Consider the following 19,419-nt stretch of genomic DNA (forward strand, 5'->3'; position numbering starts at 1 on the left):
TTCAGCAAAGTATGCTTGGGAAAGACAATTCTTTGAGGTCATAGTTATTTACATGCCTTAATAAAAGGTATTCTCTCCTAAGATGACGATGTGAGTCGACACACGTCATCACGCTTTTATTTTTTAGTAACAATAGCGGATGTCTTGCGGTCATCCCCGTCAACTTTAAAGTGGAACGTCCAGGCCCAGTCAAAACAATGCAGCTTAGCTGCCGTGCCGCGTCTATTTGAGGTCTGAAAACGGATCTTCTCGCCAGATGAACCTGTAACACAAGTGGCCTTCGTCCACAATTGTGTTCCGAGAGCGGTCCGTCTCGTGTCCGAAGCAGTGAGCTCGCTTGCAGAGTTGCGGTCGTCACCCGTGGGTGTTGTGTTGCCTGTGACGGCTGGAGATGAAGACGGCTAATAGGTGTCTGCAGCTCGGTAGCCAGCCGCAGGGGAGCGGCTGAAAACTGGACTCGCAGTGACGCCAAAAACAGAAACGACTTTATTTGTTAACGTTACAGTTGCTGGGCTGGGTATCATGGTGGAGTAGGCGGCGGCGGGTTGAAGGTGTTGCGATCTCCGGAGCGACGGTTCACCGCGGCGGGGAGCCTCGTCATGGCTCCGTGCTCTCTGGTGGCGGCCTGCCGCAGCCTGGCCCTCTCTACGTGGCTGCTCTCCTTCTGCTTCGTCCACCTGCTGTGCCTGGACTTCACAGTGGCCGAACGGGAGGAGTGGTACACCGCCTTCGTTAACATTACCTACGAGGACCCCGCCACCTCGGACCTCCGCACCGAGAAGACCGAATGTGGGCGTTACGGGGAGCACTCACCCAAACGGGATGCCAAGGGGGTTCTGGTCCTCCCGGCGTCCCCTCACGACCGCCAGGCCTGTGACCCCAACACCCGCTTCCTGGTGCCTGCTCAGGCCGGGGCCTGGATCGCTCTGATTGCCCACGGCAACTGCACCTACAAGGACAAGATTCGCCACGCGTCGAGGTATAACGCGTCTGCCGTGGTCATCTTCAACGTGGGTTCCGCCAATGCCAACGACACCATCACCATGCCACATCCAGGTATGACCCATGTTCCATGATTATTCTTAGGCAGTAAGAAAACAATTTGATTTCGCAATTCATTGTTGAATAATTTAACTAAAAATGACCCGTCTTCCATTATCACTCCTAAGAATTATATGATTGGTGTAATATGTGATTTTTGACTTTTGTAAGAAGATGTTAACTGTGTGCTGAACAGAGGCAGTGCAGTTGCCAACAATTTTAAGAAGCAGGTCCATCCTCATAGGCAATATATATATTATACTGCACTAATTTATGTTACATTTTCTGTGATTGAGTGCTTGATGTGATTTTATTTATTATACCTATTACTATGTTCATGTACTTGGGTTACCTCCTAAAACATGATCAGAAACCTCATGCAACATGTTGGTGCACCCTGCACCAAAGTTGGAGCCACTCCTGTCTCCAGCATCGCCATCCTTATCGCATCAATCCAACCAGTGCCACACAAACCTGCCTACATTGTTAGATCAGGTGGCCTTTACTAGTCAAGGCTGCAGGGACTGGCGATGGCCTCATATGTGCCCGATTCATAACGTTAATGCTCTCATATCTGTACACGCACAAGTTGGAATAATCTGCAGTAAGAGGAGAAAGAGGTACCTGGACCATTTTGGCCCAAAAAGTATGGGAACATTACACCATGGACACTATGGAATTATGACTTTGAAAACCCATTTTGAGGAAATAAAACTTCTAAAATGTTTGTTTAGATATATACTTTTGCTTTCTTTCTGTTATTATTTATATTATTATTTACAACACCACAAAAAGATGTGTTGTCAACCCCTACACGTCACATGTCAACTGTCAATTAGTTGCAGCCCTAGTTGACAAGATCATCACATTGATGCTGTTGTGATTTCACTAAGCTCAGTGGCCCAAAGTCTGCCACTAAAAAAATACCACTGACCATATTATGCCTATCTGGGTCTTGGTGTGTGAAAGGATTGAGTCAAACCAAAGTCCTCAGCACCATCATGGCTGTGTGGAAATTGAGACCCATCGGACCTTCAGGCACTGACATGTTTCTATTCTATAACTCTGCTGTAATCCTTCAACATCCATTGAGATCATCTTCTTTAGATTTAATCTGAATCCACAAGCAATATTATATTAGTTTCTGACGACTGTGCATCGCTGTAACTAATTCTCTCCTCTTTCCACTTTCTATGCCCTTGTGCCGGTTTATCTTCAACTAATCGTCAAGACTGAACTCAAGGTCTCTATAATCTCTGATCAGTCTGGGAGCAGTGACCATGTTGCCAAACAAACTGTATTAATATGTAGTGTACAATATGCCGTTTATTCTTGTGAGTTGAAATCAATAAGCACAACGCTGAGGCTTTGTTTCTTGGAATACATAGACTCCAATTTCGGTAAAAAAGAAAAAATTCAATATTTCCGAAGAACATTGGAAGAAAGGGGGAAAAAATAGGTTCATGTTTTTCACTCTGCTTCTTTTCGATCTCTCTGTAAAATATTGATGAATAATCCAAACATGATGATGATGTATGGAATGGATTACATCGAGATCTTAAAATGAACTTGAAGTACTTGAAAATGCACACAAAATGCTAAATTCAGTACATACATTGATTTTGAGGGGCATCGCTTTTATTTTAGTGTAAATCACCCACTGTGGTTCAAAAAAGTGGTATTGGGAACTGAGGTTTTATTCCACTTTCCCTTAGTAAGAGAGTGAGTAGTGGCACCGTGACCTGATGCTCCATCCAGCACCCTCTCATAGTGGCGATATATATACATTTTCATGGTGACAGTGAAACTATGAGATTGCTGGTTACTGATATACAGTTACTCACACTGACATGTTGTCTTAGCAGGAAGGGGAGACTGGCTTAGTCACGGAGACGAAAGTCCATCTGGCTCGTTGTTTGAACATGCAAACCAAGTGTGAGGATTCTAGGTTGACAGTTGTCGTAAATAACCCCACTGCCTCAGATAGTCCAAAATTCGAGTTACTAAGCCGGGTATTCCCAGCAACATCCCTTCTGCACCACTTGATTCTGCAAACCCGTTTTTTACTGATTTGATTTAATGCAGAGGAACAGTGTCGTCTGTTATCAGCGGAGTGCGCTTATGTAACGTGTGGAGCGTCCAGCAGCATTGAGGTTGTTTTGATTCTATCCTTCAGCTGCAGTGTGAGCAAATCAGACCCACAGCTGGAAACGCGCTCCAGCGTAGAAGGGATTCACTTGAAACGCAGAGGATGTTTTGGAATGTACGGTCGTATCTGGGGGTATTTCCTCGAGGGCTCCGGGGTCGAACACTTGAATTGAGGTGATAATAAATCCTTGAATTGCGACCAATGAATCCGTGTTCATTGCTCAGAATTGGAGTCTGGTTTGGTTTCTCTACTGGAGTAGTTTGTTTTCAAAATAAAGCCGAAACTGAACTGTTGCCAGGATGCTGATGGTTTAGCAGCAACATAGCGACAAAAATGGCTTAGAATTGAATGTGGCATCCAAAACGTAAAGTAACACACCTCCAACCCCGTGAGGCGGTTATTTTGCCTAAGACTGTAAATGAGAGAATCCATGAAAGGATGGGTAACTTATCAGATGGTTTAGAAAGAGAGGTGCTGAGTAGGTGCGTGCGATATGACGACATTATGGTGAACGATTTGAGCATGTTGTGGAGCTGCCAAAGTGAAGAAATTGTATGGATCGTTTCTGTCAAATCCTAGAAGTTACTGGTCGATGGTGACGTGCTGACTCTCACTTGCAGAGGAAACTGCGCATGTTGTCCCACTCCCTCACTTGGAGAGAACTAGCCGTTCAAAAGCAGACTTTCTAATTGTTCTCAAACCTCATGCGCCTCTAACCCGACCACACACCAGAATCATGGAGTTTCTCAACTAACCCAATGATGGCGCTTCACTTCAAACCTTTCTTTGAACCTACTTGTGAAGCATGAATGTTTACCTTGTTATTTAAAAGTTGGCTTAAAATTAAACGTGGAACCAAAATATCAACAAAGAACTATTACTGTGATGAGTCTGGAAACTCGCCAAAACTACAATAAAGTGATTCACTGTACGCTAACCATTGTCTGACCTAAGTCAGATTAAGTTGTCAATGGTACTGCTGGCTAACAAGCTGTGATAGTAGTCTGTTAAGATGTCTACTTTATAGATGAGAAGATAACTAAATGGTAACGTGTTCCAAAGTTGCTAAGCATCAGACATAGCATTTGATCTTTTTTCTTCAAAAATGCATTTTTATATTGCAAACAGGCATGTCTTCATCACATAATACTATAGTAAGTTCCATGTTCATTGTAATGCCACCTTTGATGAGCAAGAGTGCTCTTCATCGGTGTTGTTTAACTTTTGCTATGTTCACCTCCTTTCCACATCTTCCTTCCAAAAGCCTGGGACTTCTACTTACAGTATGACATGCGGCCTAGTTTCAATAATACATGTAAACTCGTGATAAAATTCTGATGAAATCAAAGTCATGATTTTTTTTTTTTTTTAGTTAAAAAAAGGGATGTGAAATTTATGCCTTATTAGCCTCCCTAGTATTGAGGATACTTATTTCTTCTTTTCCTATATATTTCACATCAATTGATTTAACTAGCCATCATCAAATGTAGCAAACATGAACGCTGCATTCACACTGTTGTTTTGAGCCTATGATTGTGGTTTTTCATGTTTGTGATCTACTAGCGGTTTGCTTGAGATGTTCAACTGCGAAGGGTGTGTGTGCAGTCCCCATCACCTGTTAAATGCTGCCATACCAGAACTTCTTAAATTTACGACTTAAATAGGAGCTTCTTAAACACTTTCTAACTGTATTTCAATTCTATACATTTTATTCAAACATTTTAATAGATGATGGAAAATCCTTTCAAGTGGTGAATATCTTGTGTTACGGAACTACGTTGCACATATCTAACTATTATATTAAGGCATCTTATTGGTATTTTTGAAGATATATATTTATTTTTGAGTGTGTGGAAATACTGAAAAAATGAGCATTACTCAATTCAACATTTAAATATGACTTGATAGCACAGGGGAAGAAGAACAAGCATAAAATGGGAGATAAATATAAAGACATAAAAATAAAAAAAATAATAAATATAATGGGAAATGAAAAATAATACAAAAAAATACAATTTGTCTTATAGTTTTCCTCTCATGTTGTTACGATTCACTGTTTGTGTTTTTGGCACGTTGATCGTATGCCACTTAACCTAACCTTGGGTTTTTTTTTATTATTATTATTTTTTTAGCTGCAGACAGGATCATTTCTAAAAAGGCTTAAAATCTGATTACTGTTTTTTTTATGTCTCTGATCATGAGTTGCATCAAGAACAACACAGCCTTCTATACATTTCATTTACCAGGCTTTTTTTTTCAGTGTGTTTTGGTACATTTGTGCTTTGTTCATTGATCTGGGTTTATTTTTAGGTACAGACACATTGATTTTGGTCTGCTCTGCTTGTTAGGAAACCTTTGCTGGAAGTTCATTGCTAACCTCAGGGCTCCTTTTACCACGCTCACAAAGCGAGGCCTGTCTAAGTCGTTCCTCTTGTACACCTCTAAATCTCATAAAATCTGCCGCCTCCAATTTGTGCCAGATTTCAACAGCTTCTCCTCAGTCACGGTTGAGAGGACATTTCTTTTCACATCTAATCAAAGTGCAGTCGACCCATCAATAACTGGCCGATAAGTCATGCACAGCTATTGACAACTATTGCAAAACAAAGTAAAATAAAACTGATTTGCCGACAATAAGCCGCTACTTTTTTCGCACACTCTAATCCCTGAGACTTAAACAACACTGCGGCTAATATAGGGATTTCTAAGGGTAAACACGCTTCATGCCATCAAGATATTAAGGCTCTCACCAGACCAATAACATTACAGGCATGTTTTTTTTTCCTTTTTCATTGAAGCATTGCACTGTTTTTTGCCCATGTGTATTCCCAACTGGGACTTTTCACCACTGCTCTGGTGTTTCCCACTTGTTCTCAGCTGCTGCATGGAGCTCCCATAACAGTGGAGGAAAGTGCTGGGATTACACAAAGGGGAAACTAGCGCATGGAGCACTTTGCTGTCAATAAAACACCTCTAATTTCATTGTTTTGTAGTGACGAGTCTAATTACATTGGCAGCATGATGCGTGTTCAGAACTTTGCATAGTTTTTTTCCATCCTCAGTGCTATTGCTGGACGCTGTTTTCAAAACTAGTTTGAGCTGCTGCTGATCTTCAGCGTTTGGTTCCAGATGTTTGCTGGCTTGCTTGATAAATATTTTCTTCAAATGTGGTGATGCATTCTTACCCACACAAGTCATTTCCCGAACCCTGTCTCTTTGTTGACAAAATCTGATGCAAGTAGACGACTGTGTGATAAACTTAGACGGCAGTTTGTGCTTTTGTAACATTAAGCTGACCTGCGATGTTTTTGCTGGAGTGTGCAAGGGTGCGAGTAAGACCACAGTCACAAGGAATAACCCGCAAATACTTTGGATGCGAGCCACCTGACTGTAGCCAAATAAACACCCTCTCAGTTGCAGTCCTCTCAGTCCACAGGTGGTGTATCTCTTTTCAATCATCAGCAGCTTTGAAGGTCAGCTTTGTGCTTTAGAAGTTAAGAGTTTATTCAGTCAGCTCTACTTCAACTAACATCATACAATGAAGGAATGAGGAATAGCCTCTCAAACCAGCATGGTTGTAATGCTATGCTGTTCTCATTTCGTTGGAGTTGGGTTTCTGTTGACTTCCACGCACGTGACCATTGTCGGTGCCTGGAATATTTTACCTAATAAGTAGGGAACTGACTGACTCATTCATTTTAGTCAGTCGAAGGTCGTGGGGCAGTGGAGCCAATCCACTCTGTCATTGGACAATCCACTGGGAGCAGCCAGGACTGGTCAGCGTTTGCCACAGGACGCTGTCAGACAAGCATTCACACACCTGCACACAGGCAAAGGTCCCCGATTATCCTCATTGTTGTTGCACGCGTGGACATATGTCCACTTAGTACAAGTGTATATATATATATCCTTGTATTTTATATATTCCCATTGGCACTTATATTACAACAGATTGATCATGGCCTATCTGCGCCCATATGGGCATTTATGACATCATCATAATCTCCGATCAAATGACAAATAAAAGCTGTCTTTTTGTGATTTATTTATTTTTATTTATATTTATGCATGGCGATAAATGTTGTTAATCTTTTAAATTTTACATCACAATGTAAAAATGAAAAACAAAGCTGGCATTTCTCTATACAATCATGCGGTGTGTTGTGATGCTGCAGCCCCGCCTGCAGAGTAGACCTGCAGAAGACATTGGAGCCGGCATGCCATGATGGCGGTCGTTCTCCATCAACAAAAAATGATGACCAAATTACAATTTGCAATGAGTCCACCCACGGACTCCGATGGGGCATCTAAACAAGACACACAAATGTCAAATGACCGCACCGAATTCAAGTCCTTCCTATAGGCTAACTGCTGACATAACCAATGCTAATGGGGTTTATTGTTTTGGATGAGCAGCCGAGTTCTGTTGTTGAAGACCGGAGGTGCGCTAGCAGCAACTAGTAGCACACTTGGACCCTAGATACTCGAAGTAGTTGTAGTATCTAGTAGTAATTGATACTGTAGTGGATAAAAAGAGGAGCGGTCTGTAAGGCCATAAGGCAACATTACTGTATTTAACAAGTGAACTTTACATTGTGTGTTTGATCTGTTCATTGTTGATTTGAATAGGGAATAAAATATATTTGTTTTATATTAAGCACTTTTTTTATTACTGGCTTTAAAAGCATTTAAAAGTAAATGTTTTATATACAGTGTTGTTCATTATTGTTGTTTAAGGGCTTTGTATAATTAATGTAAAATAAACAAATACAATTTTTAAAAAGGTTGAGGGGAAAAAAAATCAACACATTGGTATCAGCCTGTTGGGACTTTGGCTCTCGAGAAAAAAAAATGCATGTGCACCCCTTCATCAATACACTGCTATGATCACCACACACACTATCATGACAGTGCAATTGGTATAGAGCTGCTTGCTGGAACACCTCAAGACAAGAAGGTATTGATCCAACATGCTGTCATTCGAGACAGCCGCCATGAGTGTGATGCACGTGTTGGGGTGACCTGCTATCATGTAACTGTTGGTATTTGTAAGGGATCTTGCTGGTGTCACTACTCAGATGGTTTGTGGTCAGCCTGTGACTGAGACTGGTGCTGCTTATGTGTGTCTATGTGCACCTGACACTTGACCCGTCTGTGCTCTTGTTGGTTCAGATGGTGTGCTTCCTTGCAGCCTCCTGCCAACTGTGTATGTTTGTGTGTGTGCCTGGGTGACTTAATGTTTAGCGCTTTGGTTGCTGGATAACCATGGAACGCACTACATAAGTACCATTTATCATCTTCTTAATGTTGAACACAACATTGGGCTCTTCAAGTGGCCCCTATTGTCACAAATGGATTTAACATCAAATACATTTTTTATATTTTTAATTGTTTCAAGACTAATACTGCAAGACAGTTTATTGTATATAGTATCGCTCCGTTGAAAATGGCCTCTAGTTTTGGCTCTGTGGATCCAGATGCTGCTTGTGACTGTGCGTTGGAGGTTTTTTTTTTCCCCATTGCATTTGGTTTTGAAAGCGGTTTGTTGGCTTTCAGAGTCTTGGTAGAAGTTCAATGGGCAAAGGAAAGGATAGGGAGTCTGCTACTTGATGTTTCTACTTTTTGCCAGTCCCAGATGCTCTTTGTTGTTTAACTAATCTGTGTTGTTGTAAACCTGAGTTCTCTGCTTGCATGTTGACAATTCAAATGTCTGAAACAAACTCCAGAAATGTAGAGTTTGTTGTTGGAACACGAATGATCATTTTCTACCAGATTCAGTATTTCTGTGCTCTGTTTGGTGCAAAGTTTTGTCATCACTGGGCATCTAATTTGACCTTCTGATATGATGTTTCTTCCTTCTTACCCTAAATTCTTGATAATATGTTAGTGTTTTTGCAACCTTTACCTACCTTTATCAACCGTTCTTTGCCTGTACAGGAACGGGGGATGTGGTCGCCATCATGATTCCGGAGCCAAAAGGCCGTGAAGTGGTTTCCCTGCTGGAGCGCAACGTGACGGTGAACATGACGATAACAATTGGGACGCGAAACCTGCAGAAGTTTGTCAGCCGGACGTCGGTGGTTTTCGTGTCCATCTCCTTCATCGTGCTGATGATCATCTCCCTCGCCTGGCTCGTCTTCTACTACATTCAGAGGTTCCGATACGCCAACGCACGAGATCGAAATCAGGTATTGACACATTAGTTTTCAGCCGATTATCCTAGTTTAGAGCCTGTCGCAACCACAGTGCCATTTCACATCCTTGTAAAGCAAAATTTGAGACTTTTGTCTTGATGCTTATGGATGATTCGTGATTTGTGCTGACAATAAGGAGGTGTTTGATCTGTGAGGACTGAGAAGGGCCTGTGTTGATAAGTGAATAGAAGTGAAAACAAATGAGAGTCACTCCTCAAGAGTAATGGACAGAGATTAGAAGTTAGTGAAGAGGAGAGTGCAGGCTGGGTGGAGTGGGTCGAGCCGACTGTCTGGACGACTGTGTAATAGCCTGTGAGAGAAGGGAGGCAGCTAGATGAAGTTTACCTACCAGAGAAGCTTCATGAAGTATGAAGTGCCTCCCTTGAAGTGTCCTTCAGTACAGTGTTTTTCCAGCCTTCTTTTTTCAGCTATTGCATGCGTTGAAACATTTTATCATTGAAACGATCTGAGGATCACAGTAAATTGACGTAACAGCAAATTAGTTTTATTTCGTGAAAAACAAACACATGACTCTGAAGCAGAAAATTAATTGTTAAAGAAATTCCAGGCCAAGTATGTGAAATGTTTATTTCAAATGTTTATAACGATCCAACGGCACACTAGTTGGCTATTGAAAGTGTTACATATTGAGGAGGATCATAGGTGTGGTGGTCAATGGTGCCATGAAGAGGATAGGTGTGATTTGGGAGCATGCACGTGGTGGGTTCAGGTGTTGGCGGCTGACTTTTTGTGGCATTCCCTGCTGGAAAATGCCTAACTAAGACTGAACACTGTGGCAAAAAATTGCCTTCAAGCACGTTCCACTGGCTTTTAAAAACACATCCTGTATGTGTGTCTACATGCCTGTGCGGGATTTGAAGGAGCGGGACAAGCACAAAGAATGCAAACAATAGATGCTGGTTCTTTAAAGCTCTGGTTGCGTTTACTGACTTTGTCATTTGCAACAGAAGCCCCCAATGATCCAATTATTACAATCTGCCTGTGAGTGCTGGGCGACTCAACCTAGTGGAGGTGCTTTTGGGTTGCTGAGGTTCCGTAATGTGTTCCATCACTGGTAGTTTTTCGATGTGTGGCATCGTTGCTCTAGCACGACACTATTTTTTTTTTAAATTTCAGCATGAACGTAAAATCAAAGGCGTCCTGCCTTTTGTTTGATTGTCAAGAAGCTTGAACTGTGTGTAGATATTCAGCAAAAAATGGATAAAATGGAACTCCCATTCGGATGTCGATCTCACTGGCTCCGGGTGGGATCAACAAATAAATATTAAATATTATTGAAACGTCTGTCTGATGTCATCAAGACTTAAGCTGTTCTTCTCACTGCAGCGTCGCCTTGGTGACGCAGCTAAAAAGGCCATCAGCAAGCTCCAGGTCCGCACCATCAGGAAGGGCGACCAGGAGACGGAGGCCGACTTTGACAACTGTGCTGTCTGCATCGAAGGTTACAAACCCAACGACGTGGTCCGGATCCTCCCCTGCAGGTATGCGCAGCACCTTGACCCAGACTCGGGATTCACTCAGCACTCAGTAATATAAGTGAGACATTACAGAGGTCATTTTACAGTCTTGTCCATGTATTGGCCTGGTTTGGTTTTGGAAAAAATAAAACCATTTTAGTGACGCTGTTATTGGGAATGTATGGCAAATGGAAGGAAAATTCCCGTTTACCCAAATCACTTCTCTCATTGTGCAACCTCTCCAAAACAAAAGCAGATGTTGGGTCCCACTATGATGGAAGATTCACGTCACTTTTTCCTCCTGCAGACATTTGTTCCATAAGAGCTGCGTGGATCCTTGGCTGCTCCACCACAGAACATGCCCCATGTGCAAGATGAACATCCTGAAGGCTCTGGGCATCGCTGTGAGTCCAAGCTTTGTCAAATTATTCCGCAGCAGGAGTCTCCCGACTGTTGTCAATTAAAACGGAGCATGAAAAGTGGATTATTTGCTTTTGTTTACATGGACCAGCATGCTGTTCTCATCACGTTGCCCTTCACAGCAACAAAAATCTCTCTGTCCACCAAAACATTAAAATCTCTTGTTTAGTCCTTTTAAATTCCTTTTCTAATGTTGTTAGAAGTGGAATCTAGCTACACATAAGTTTCTGCGGTCTCCACTTCACTCAGTTGATGCATCCAAACATGTTTAAAATTGTTGCTTCACACCCGCCTCAGGGTTTCTCCCCACCCTTTGAAACAGACAAAACCAAAAACAAACAAAAAATAATCATAAAGTAACCAATAAATAAGTGATAGAGAAACAGAAGGAAATGTTTTGTCATTTACTGAATTGGTGACAGTAAAGATTGTAGCTTTTAGATTAGTTTTGACAGCCTTTATTCTTCTTGGGGTGGAGGCTGCTTCCGATCCAAGCCGTCCTCATGAGGTTCGTCTCTTCATATGTCCAGTATTGCAACGGACTTCAGTCATTATCTGTTTCTTTTGGGATTTTTCCGCAAATAACGCAGCGAAAACCGTCATGTTCATCTCCACCTCCATAATGTGTTATCTGTTTGTTCCCGTGTTCCCACTTGATTTAATACGTTTGATCACCTGACATTTCGACTTAATTATTTTTTTTATACTGTGGCGACGCTCATTTCAGCCGACAATGTGGCGGAAACCCTGCTCTTTATTTTTGAATCAACAATTACAATGAAACCTTTGATCTCAAACAGGAAGCATCACCCTTCATATTTATTGAATCGATCCAGTGTTCCGCCTGTGCAAGCCTGTGTTGCCGTCTAGTTTGTTAACAAGACACAGCACAGCTTTTCTGTCGTGTGAATATTTATGTTGGATGAAAGTTGTTGCCCAGAGCCATCCAAGTCATCCAGGTCATGACTTAGTGCCTACTTTATGTACGTTCAGAGTGTTGGACTGGCAGAGGTATTTTGGGTGTGTAACCTGGTCTTAGTGTTATTGTGACAGATGTGCTCCTGTTGTCTCTCAGTTAAATGCGGACTGTCTGGACGATATGCCCCTGGACTATGACCTGGCTCTGGGAGGGGTCGGGGGAGTTGGCGCCTTGGCTCTGGAAGCTGTTGTGTCTGGGGCGTCCAGCGACGGCACACTTAGCGAGGGTGGATCTTCAGTGGTGCTTGACCCGGGAGTGAGACGAGTGGGACTTCCACAGGACTTCCAAGACGCTGACACTCTGAGAGACAGTCCTGTGACGGCCACCACTGATACACACACCGGTAAGACCTGTCAACTTGAGAAGAGGTGCATGCGCAGAAATGAGTGGTGTGATGGTGTCACCTAGTGGTTGTCTGCATGATCTTTCCCTTCCCAATATCCCTCTTCTCCTCCCCCAGGTGAGCACGAGCCAATGGCCAGCAGTGCGTCTGTCGCCTCCTTTGTTATCGCTGTGGAAACTGGTCTGTCAGATGAGGAGGGGTCCACTGAACATTCTCATTTGGGAGAGAAGTCCTGAGAGAAAACTGCGATGACACAGTGCCAGCTTAAACTTCTAAGACTTGTCAAGATCTCGACAGGAAGCAGGGTAAACGGGAGCCACCAGATCAGATGGTTGCCTAGAGGTTGGAATAAGCCTGGAATGGACATGGATGCAGATCTTCCTCCTCCCTGCTGCGTCTCATTTCCACCATATTTGGCCAGAACTTCGATTTCAAAATTTTCAATGCGACCTGAAATGACCACGCTGATTTTGCACGACATATTCTTCTGGTCTGTCCTTCGCACTAATGAGAAAAGTGACTTTTTTTTCCCTCCTTCCATTTTAATTTCCTCTTTATTTAATTGTTATTTTGGTGCTCATGCTCAATAAGCTGTTACACAATAATGCAAGTGACTTTTTTAAAATTCCTTTGTTTCTGTTGTGGTTGCATTAACTCCTGTTCTGCCCCCATGCTGGTTTGGTTCAGCTGTGGTTGAAGCTCAGAAATGTGTAGGCCTGTCTAAAGGCAGTCCATAATTCACTTAAATGTGTTTTTAATGGAAGATTCGATGTCTTTTTTTAAACCTAAGGGAATGACAAAGCCTTCAGTAGGGTTGCGGCTGTGCCCAAGAATAATTCAAGCTAAATTTAGCATATTGACGTTGGTCCTTGACCATCTTAATTTCTTGTTCTACGTTTTTTGTTTTTTACTTTATTTTGCTCTTAGAAACATTTTAAAACCTCTTCCCATGCATTAAGTGGTTTCCAAAAATTCTGTTTTGTATTTTACATTTGTTTGGAGAAAATGTGTTTTGACCTTACAACCATTTAATTTAACTTTTAAAAGTGACTGCCCTCTTTGTAAATCAGTTTGACTGCTTTATCAATGTGTGACAATCATAAGATGCTGTATTGAGGCCGCCCCAATTCCAATACTTTATACTGTAGGTACTGTGCACGTTTGAAGAAAGAAGACTTTGAAGCTTATTGTGAATTATTCGGCCAACACCTGCCCTATTATGCCATTGTACAATCAGTACTCAAGTGTTTTAAAATGTTTGGTCGGAAATGTTTTTGAGATCCAAGTGGTTTAGAACCCATTGTCAGCATGAAATTTCTCAAGTTAAAAACAAACTATGTGACAAGAACTTAACAAGCTTCCTGTTCGTGACGGCTCTCGACAGTTACACGTGTAAATATATAAATGTGTTTCTCAAGTTCACATCGCTGCATGGCATCGGTGTTGGTCTGCCGAAGTGCGAAATACTGTTGAGCTGCGTCGCCGCCTCACTGACACGGAGTTTCCTGAAGCAGAGAGATAAAGATTGTCGTCTATTTTGATACCAGAGAAGACATTTATTTTTGTAACAAAGGCATTCAGCGGTGAAGACTGACTCCCTCCTCCCTGACCTGCAGCCTGCTGATTCTCGGTGTGATTGAGTTGTGATCAGGCCCGTTTCCCTGTTGATTATTTGTAATTTGTATATAGATTGTATACTGGGGACCTGGATCACCTGAACCCAATGGGAGTTTGGTATTGTTGATGTAGCCTGGTTTCAAATCAAACGTTGTTTGACAAAGATTCCATTTTTTTGTTTTCTTCCTTTGTTTTTCTTTTTTCCTTCTTTTTTTTTTTTTTTTGCACTTGTGTCCTGATGTTTCTTTGTGCCAGTCTCTGTAAGTTAAATGATTCTCTTCACACCATGTCAGGACAAAACACAATAAATATGTGTTGTCTGTTTCTTTTTTGAATGTGGAGCTCATTACTTACTACTTACTATCGCTGCGCAACAGTTTCCCTTGATCTGCAGTCGGCAAGTAAATACACATAAAACACAATGGTCTTATAGTCTTTTATAATGCTAAAATGTAAACTTAAATTTGGTACAAGTCCTGTTAGCATTGACATATTCCAGGAGCTGTTTTTGTGGCTTAAGTGTATTGTAGTATAAGGTTACTGGTTTGCTAAATAAATATGCTGCAGAATGCAATTCAGCATCTTTTGCAAATAAAACAAAAAAAAATGAAAATGTTTATAGCAAAAGAATGTTTAAACATCAGTTTAACTTGGTTTGTTTGGATTAAACTCGATTCAGATCGCTAACTTGGCTGCACTGCTAGCAAACAGAAATGACAAAAGCAAATTGGTACACAAACATTTCTAAAATGTTTCATTCCAAAAAAGGATAAAAGAGAAATACGAGTGGAAAAATTGGTAGAACAGTAATAAAAACACGTATTTGTGTCTTAACAGTAGTTTATTAAATGTAGCAGAGGTAATTGTTATGCGTATGCGTTGATTCAGTTTAGACAGATAATGCCATAATACAGAGACACACACAATAACTATTACATCAAATAACAGTAGCTACCTAGTTGATCCTACAATATTTTAAAAGGATGACGTCACAACACTGGCTTTGTACTGTGGCCTTCAGTCAGGATTTGAGGTTTCGCTGTAAAAACAGATGACGCTGTTAAGCAACTGTAAAAACAATGCGGTAAAAGAAGACATTTTGATGGCGCTTGGTGGGCTGCGTGGTTCATGAAACAGTGGCCGCATTTTCATAGCTAAGTAGCTGGCCCTCTTGTTTTAAAAAATAATGTGAGATCTCAATGAAAAGGTTGATCCAATTCTAAGATCTTGTCACAAACAGTGTCATCTAGTGGGCTGTGAAGATGAAGACACTGTCTTGAAGCCACAGAAGCCCATCACTAAACCTGAGCCTTCATGAGGAGGCACTTACCGTCGAGCCTTAGTCAGTGGGGGAGTCTGAGCTGGAAGACAAACCAAAACCACTTCATATGACAATGTTTTTATTTTGGAATACGTCTCAGCAGTGACAGCCTGGTGAGGCTTCATGAAACAGAGTCCTCATTCTCAGGAGCTCAGCAGGTGGCGCCCTCAGTTTTAAAATAATAAGGTTTCATTGAAATGGTCGCTGAAATCCACAGATTTTAGAGCAGAGAGTGCCATCTGGTGGGCTCTGAAAATGTGGACCCTACTTCATGAAGCCTGAATCCCACCTCTGTCTCTAGCATACTGTGTATTAGGGGTCTCAAACCGGTCCTGAAAGGGCCACAGTCTGAAGACTGCAATAGTGTCAGGCTGGTGCTGCTTGCTTCTGATTGGTGAAACTGTGTGTGTGTTTGGTTGGAACAGAAACCTGGACCCCCTGCTGTATATGTTACCTCTTGGTTTCTCGCCTGGCTTCAGCAAACTTGTGTCTCAACAGGAAAGAGGCCACAGCTTCTGCGACCTGTATTTACACCAAAGATGAGCTTGAACTACCTCTATTACCAAAAGGTTCAGCCACAACTTTACTCAAAATGTGTCTCCTCTTACTTTGTCCGGCGTGTCTTCTTGCACCGCATGTCCACATGGTGGAAGCACCTGCATCATGAATTTACCTAGTCAAAGACAACAGCAGCCTCTTACTGGCTCGAACACATCCAGACACATACACTATTTGTTACAGTTGATCCTCAACAGGCAGCCTGAGCTGTCACTTCCAGCACGGTTGACTGACAGAAGCAGATGTCTCAGAAGAAGAGCTGCTGTCTCCGTCTGCATGGACTGAGGGAACTGGAGGCAAAATGTCAAAGCCTCCCGGTATCAAAGACCAAGTTAAAAGTATTCAGTGATTTGTCAATAAAACAGCAACAGAAAACAGCGAGCAACACGTGCAGATCTGGCGATGGTATCATTGATATCACAGATCGCTGGCCCTGCTCTTGCCAGCGTTTCTAATTATCATTTCAAATAGAGCAACATCAAAAAGGCAAACATCAAAAAAGAGAGGCTTTTAACCGGAAGACCGCGACATTAGGGATGACAAATCAAAGGACATGCACAAACTGTCAAGAATCAATTGATCCCTAAACCAGGATTGCCATGACCACGGCTCTGCTGAATACTGAGTCTCACCTTGCATCTGCCCGATGGTCAGATCTCTGTCCAGCCGATCAATTCCTGGAAACACAGTCAGTACGAAGGCGTGAACAAAAATGTATACACCGACGGAAATATTTGCAAGTTGAAGTGACATCAAGGTCTTTACGGCACTTTATGTCAGACTTGATCGGTTGCCATCCTTCTATACGTACCGGCCAGCAGCAGAAGTTTGGGGAGGTTGCAGGCCAGGAAGAGGTTGGAGGTTCCACGAAACCACCCATCCCAGTACTTTTCCGATTTTGAAAGGTCAATGCGCCATTTATAGACGCTCTATTGGGCAAGCCAAAGCACAAAATCACACTAGCACTTCAACATGCAAAGGCGAGGTCATGAGCTCGGCGGGGTGGTGTCCACACCTGCGGGCCGCTCAGGCTCTCTTCGCATGCTGCATTTTCCTTGTCATTGACGTAGGTTTGATCGTAGAACTCTTCGTTGCGCTCCACCACCACATCAGGCACCGGACTGGGCTGTTCCAGGGGGTCGGCCTCCTCCACCTCACACCTATATAATCCACAGCTTAGAGACGCTCAAGAACCTTCAAAGGTTGAGAGTTGAAAAGCCGTACCTTTTGATCTGACCGACCATTGAGACACGAGCCGACTCCAGGTTCCTGATTTGTCCACTCTTCACACTATAAATGGTTGAAAAAAAAAAGATCATACTTCATAGAAATCTCATGAATAATCTTTACTATTCTATTAAATAGTATAGTTTAATCTCAGAACTCCTTTTTCCCCTTTGGCCACATCTTATGTAATGCCTGTGATAATGTTTCTTGTGTTCATCACCACGAGACTTGGGATTTCTCTGGAAGCTGCGTTACATAAAAGCCAAGAAGGCAAGCCTCTGTATTTGCCTCTGGCCAAGACTGCAGGAGGATTTGTCCTCAACAGAGGCTAGTAGGGACTGTGGAAGTTTGCAACTCTCACCTCCACTCTATGGCATGGTCCATTGACTTGAAGGACTTGGGTCTTCCCTTCAGGAAGTTCTGTATGCTGTGGAGTGCTTCCATGGCACTGCCTGCACCGGGAAGAGAGCAGCTAAGTTCAATGGAGACACAATACAGCTGAGGTGAACTTGGTTACCTTCCACCACATCGATGGCCACCAGCCCCACCGTAGTTGGCAGCAGCATGTTACTGGCTGTGTGCACTGCGATCGCACCGCCAACACCGTGGCCGATCAAGACCAGCGGTGGAGGTGCCTCACCGTAGCAGGCGCGGACCACATTAGCCACGTCGCTAGTCACACGAAACATCAAAGATACATTATAATTCTTCGATCATGTCTACATTTCATACCTGGACATCGTGAGGGTGGAAAAGTCCTCCGACTGACGGACAACAGTGGACCCTACACCGACGAAAACAAGCAGTCAGAAAATGCACCACTACTAGTGTAAAAAAGAGATTCTACAGTATTTCTCACCGTGACCCCTGAGGTCCATGGCCAACACCCGGCACTTCACCTTGCTTGCAATAGCTGTCTGTAAAGGCAGAAGCACCGTCGTGAGAAACCTGCCATAAAGCCGATCTATCCTTCAGCTCCTGGAAAAACCTGACCGTGAAGACGGCCCAGGACAGAGCTGAGTGTCCTCCTCCGTGGAGAAGGACCAGCAGCGGGCCCTCAGTCCCAGCCTTGTAGACCCTGAAGACATCTCCAGTCTCCGCAGGCGCCACATCTTCCATCTGGTCGAAGTACTCCTGCCATGACACTGGCGAGTAGTCCAGCATCTGGCCAACCTCCCTGGTCGGCATGCAGACAGACAGGAACACACTCATTGTTTACACCTGACTGGTCGCCATATTGAGTCAACTTTGTAAATGGCATCGATGCCATATTGCGTTTAAGAGATGAAGATGACTTACTGCTCTGTTTCACAGTTCTCCTCCCACATCTCACCTACTGTCTTCAGCCTTTCTACAAGGAGAACGTGCAATTCTTGGAAAATAAAAAATAAAAAAATGCGAGCACAGCACAGCAGAAATCTTCTTCTTTGTTCACCAAATAGTGCCGAGTCAGCCAACTGTCCGTGTTAACTAAGGATCAGACAATAAGCCATCAGCTGCTCTTGTCAGGTAGCATCACCACGCTGGCTCTCTATTGGCTGAGACCACCAACATTTGCGCAACGACCCCCAGTCTGACACATTGAAGTGTTTGAACTCTTGAAAGCTGTCTGCATAAGTTAACTCTGGCTTTAGTTACGTCATCAATCGCCTGCCATTTTCAGACATGAATGGAAGTTTGGAGAATATTCCAGTAAATCTCTTAAATATACTGTGTACAGACTAAAATAATAATATAACAATAACAATAAAGCTTTCTCTGAGCAGAACGCGGTTCATAAAGTGCTTCACAGACAAACTAGGATTAAAAAAAGACGCTAAGAGTAGAGTGCACATATATAAACATGCAGTTTGGACAATGTTACATAAATGCAAGCCTCTTAAAAGGAGTTTTTAAGAGTGTTACATGTCAATGTCTGTTAGCACTTGTGGATTCTTCTCAGGAATGAGACAAGATATGGCTGATGCTGGAGCTGGACAAAGGCTCAGACAGGCTCGTAACCCAACAGCTCTGGATTTACAGAAGTATATTGCCTGATCTCTCTTCTTGCAGAACAGTGTGATAATTGGAAGACACAAGGCTTTCGTGACAC

At 42.7% G+C, this 19,419-nt stretch overlaps 2 protein-coding genes across 2 annotated transcripts; one reads left to right on the plus strand and one right to left on the minus strand.

Annotated features, from left to right (window-relative positions):
- The first annotated feature begins 169 nt into the window (after positions 1-169).
- LOC128756464 (RING finger protein 150-like) lies at positions 170-14,527 on the plus strand. The gene is made up of 6 exons (XM_053861007.1): positions 170-1,056; positions 9,128-9,378; positions 10,732-10,886; positions 11,170-11,266; positions 12,358-12,604; positions 12,722-14,527. Exons 1-6 carry the CDS (start codon positions 600-602, stop codon positions 12,838-12,840), a joined length of 1,326 nt encoding a protein of 441 aa, XP_053716982.1. The 5' UTR covers positions 170-599; the 3' UTR covers positions 12,841-14,527.
- A 658-nt stretch (positions 14,528-15,185) lies between these two features.
- Positions 15,186-18,753, minus strand: LOC128756216 (protein phosphatase methylesterase 1-like). Its single transcript, XM_053860541.1, has 14 exons — positions 18,627-18,753; positions 18,321-18,504; positions 18,187-18,244; positions 18,060-18,111; positions 17,845-17,999; positions 17,689-17,779; positions 17,325-17,390; positions 17,116-17,260; positions 16,912-17,029; positions 16,733-16,777; positions 16,151-16,215; positions 15,997-16,064; positions 15,552-15,582; positions 15,186-15,260 (listed from the first exon to the last, which is right to left on the minus strand). Exons 1-13 carry the CDS (start codon positions 18,653-18,655, stop codon positions 15,561-15,563), a joined length of 1,098 nt encoding a protein of 365 aa, XP_053716516.1. The 5' UTR covers positions 18,656-18,753; the 3' UTR covers positions 15,186-15,260; positions 15,552-15,560.
- Positions 18,754-19,419: the final 666 nt, after the last annotated feature.

The sequence above is a fragment of the Synchiropus splendidus genome, chromosome 3, assembly GCF_027744825.2.
Source record: "Synchiropus splendidus isolate RoL2022-P1 chromosome 3, RoL_Sspl_1.0, whole genome shotgun sequence".
Taxonomy (NCBI): Eukaryota; Metazoa; Chordata; class Actinopteri; order Syngnathiformes; family Callionymidae; genus Synchiropus; species Synchiropus splendidus.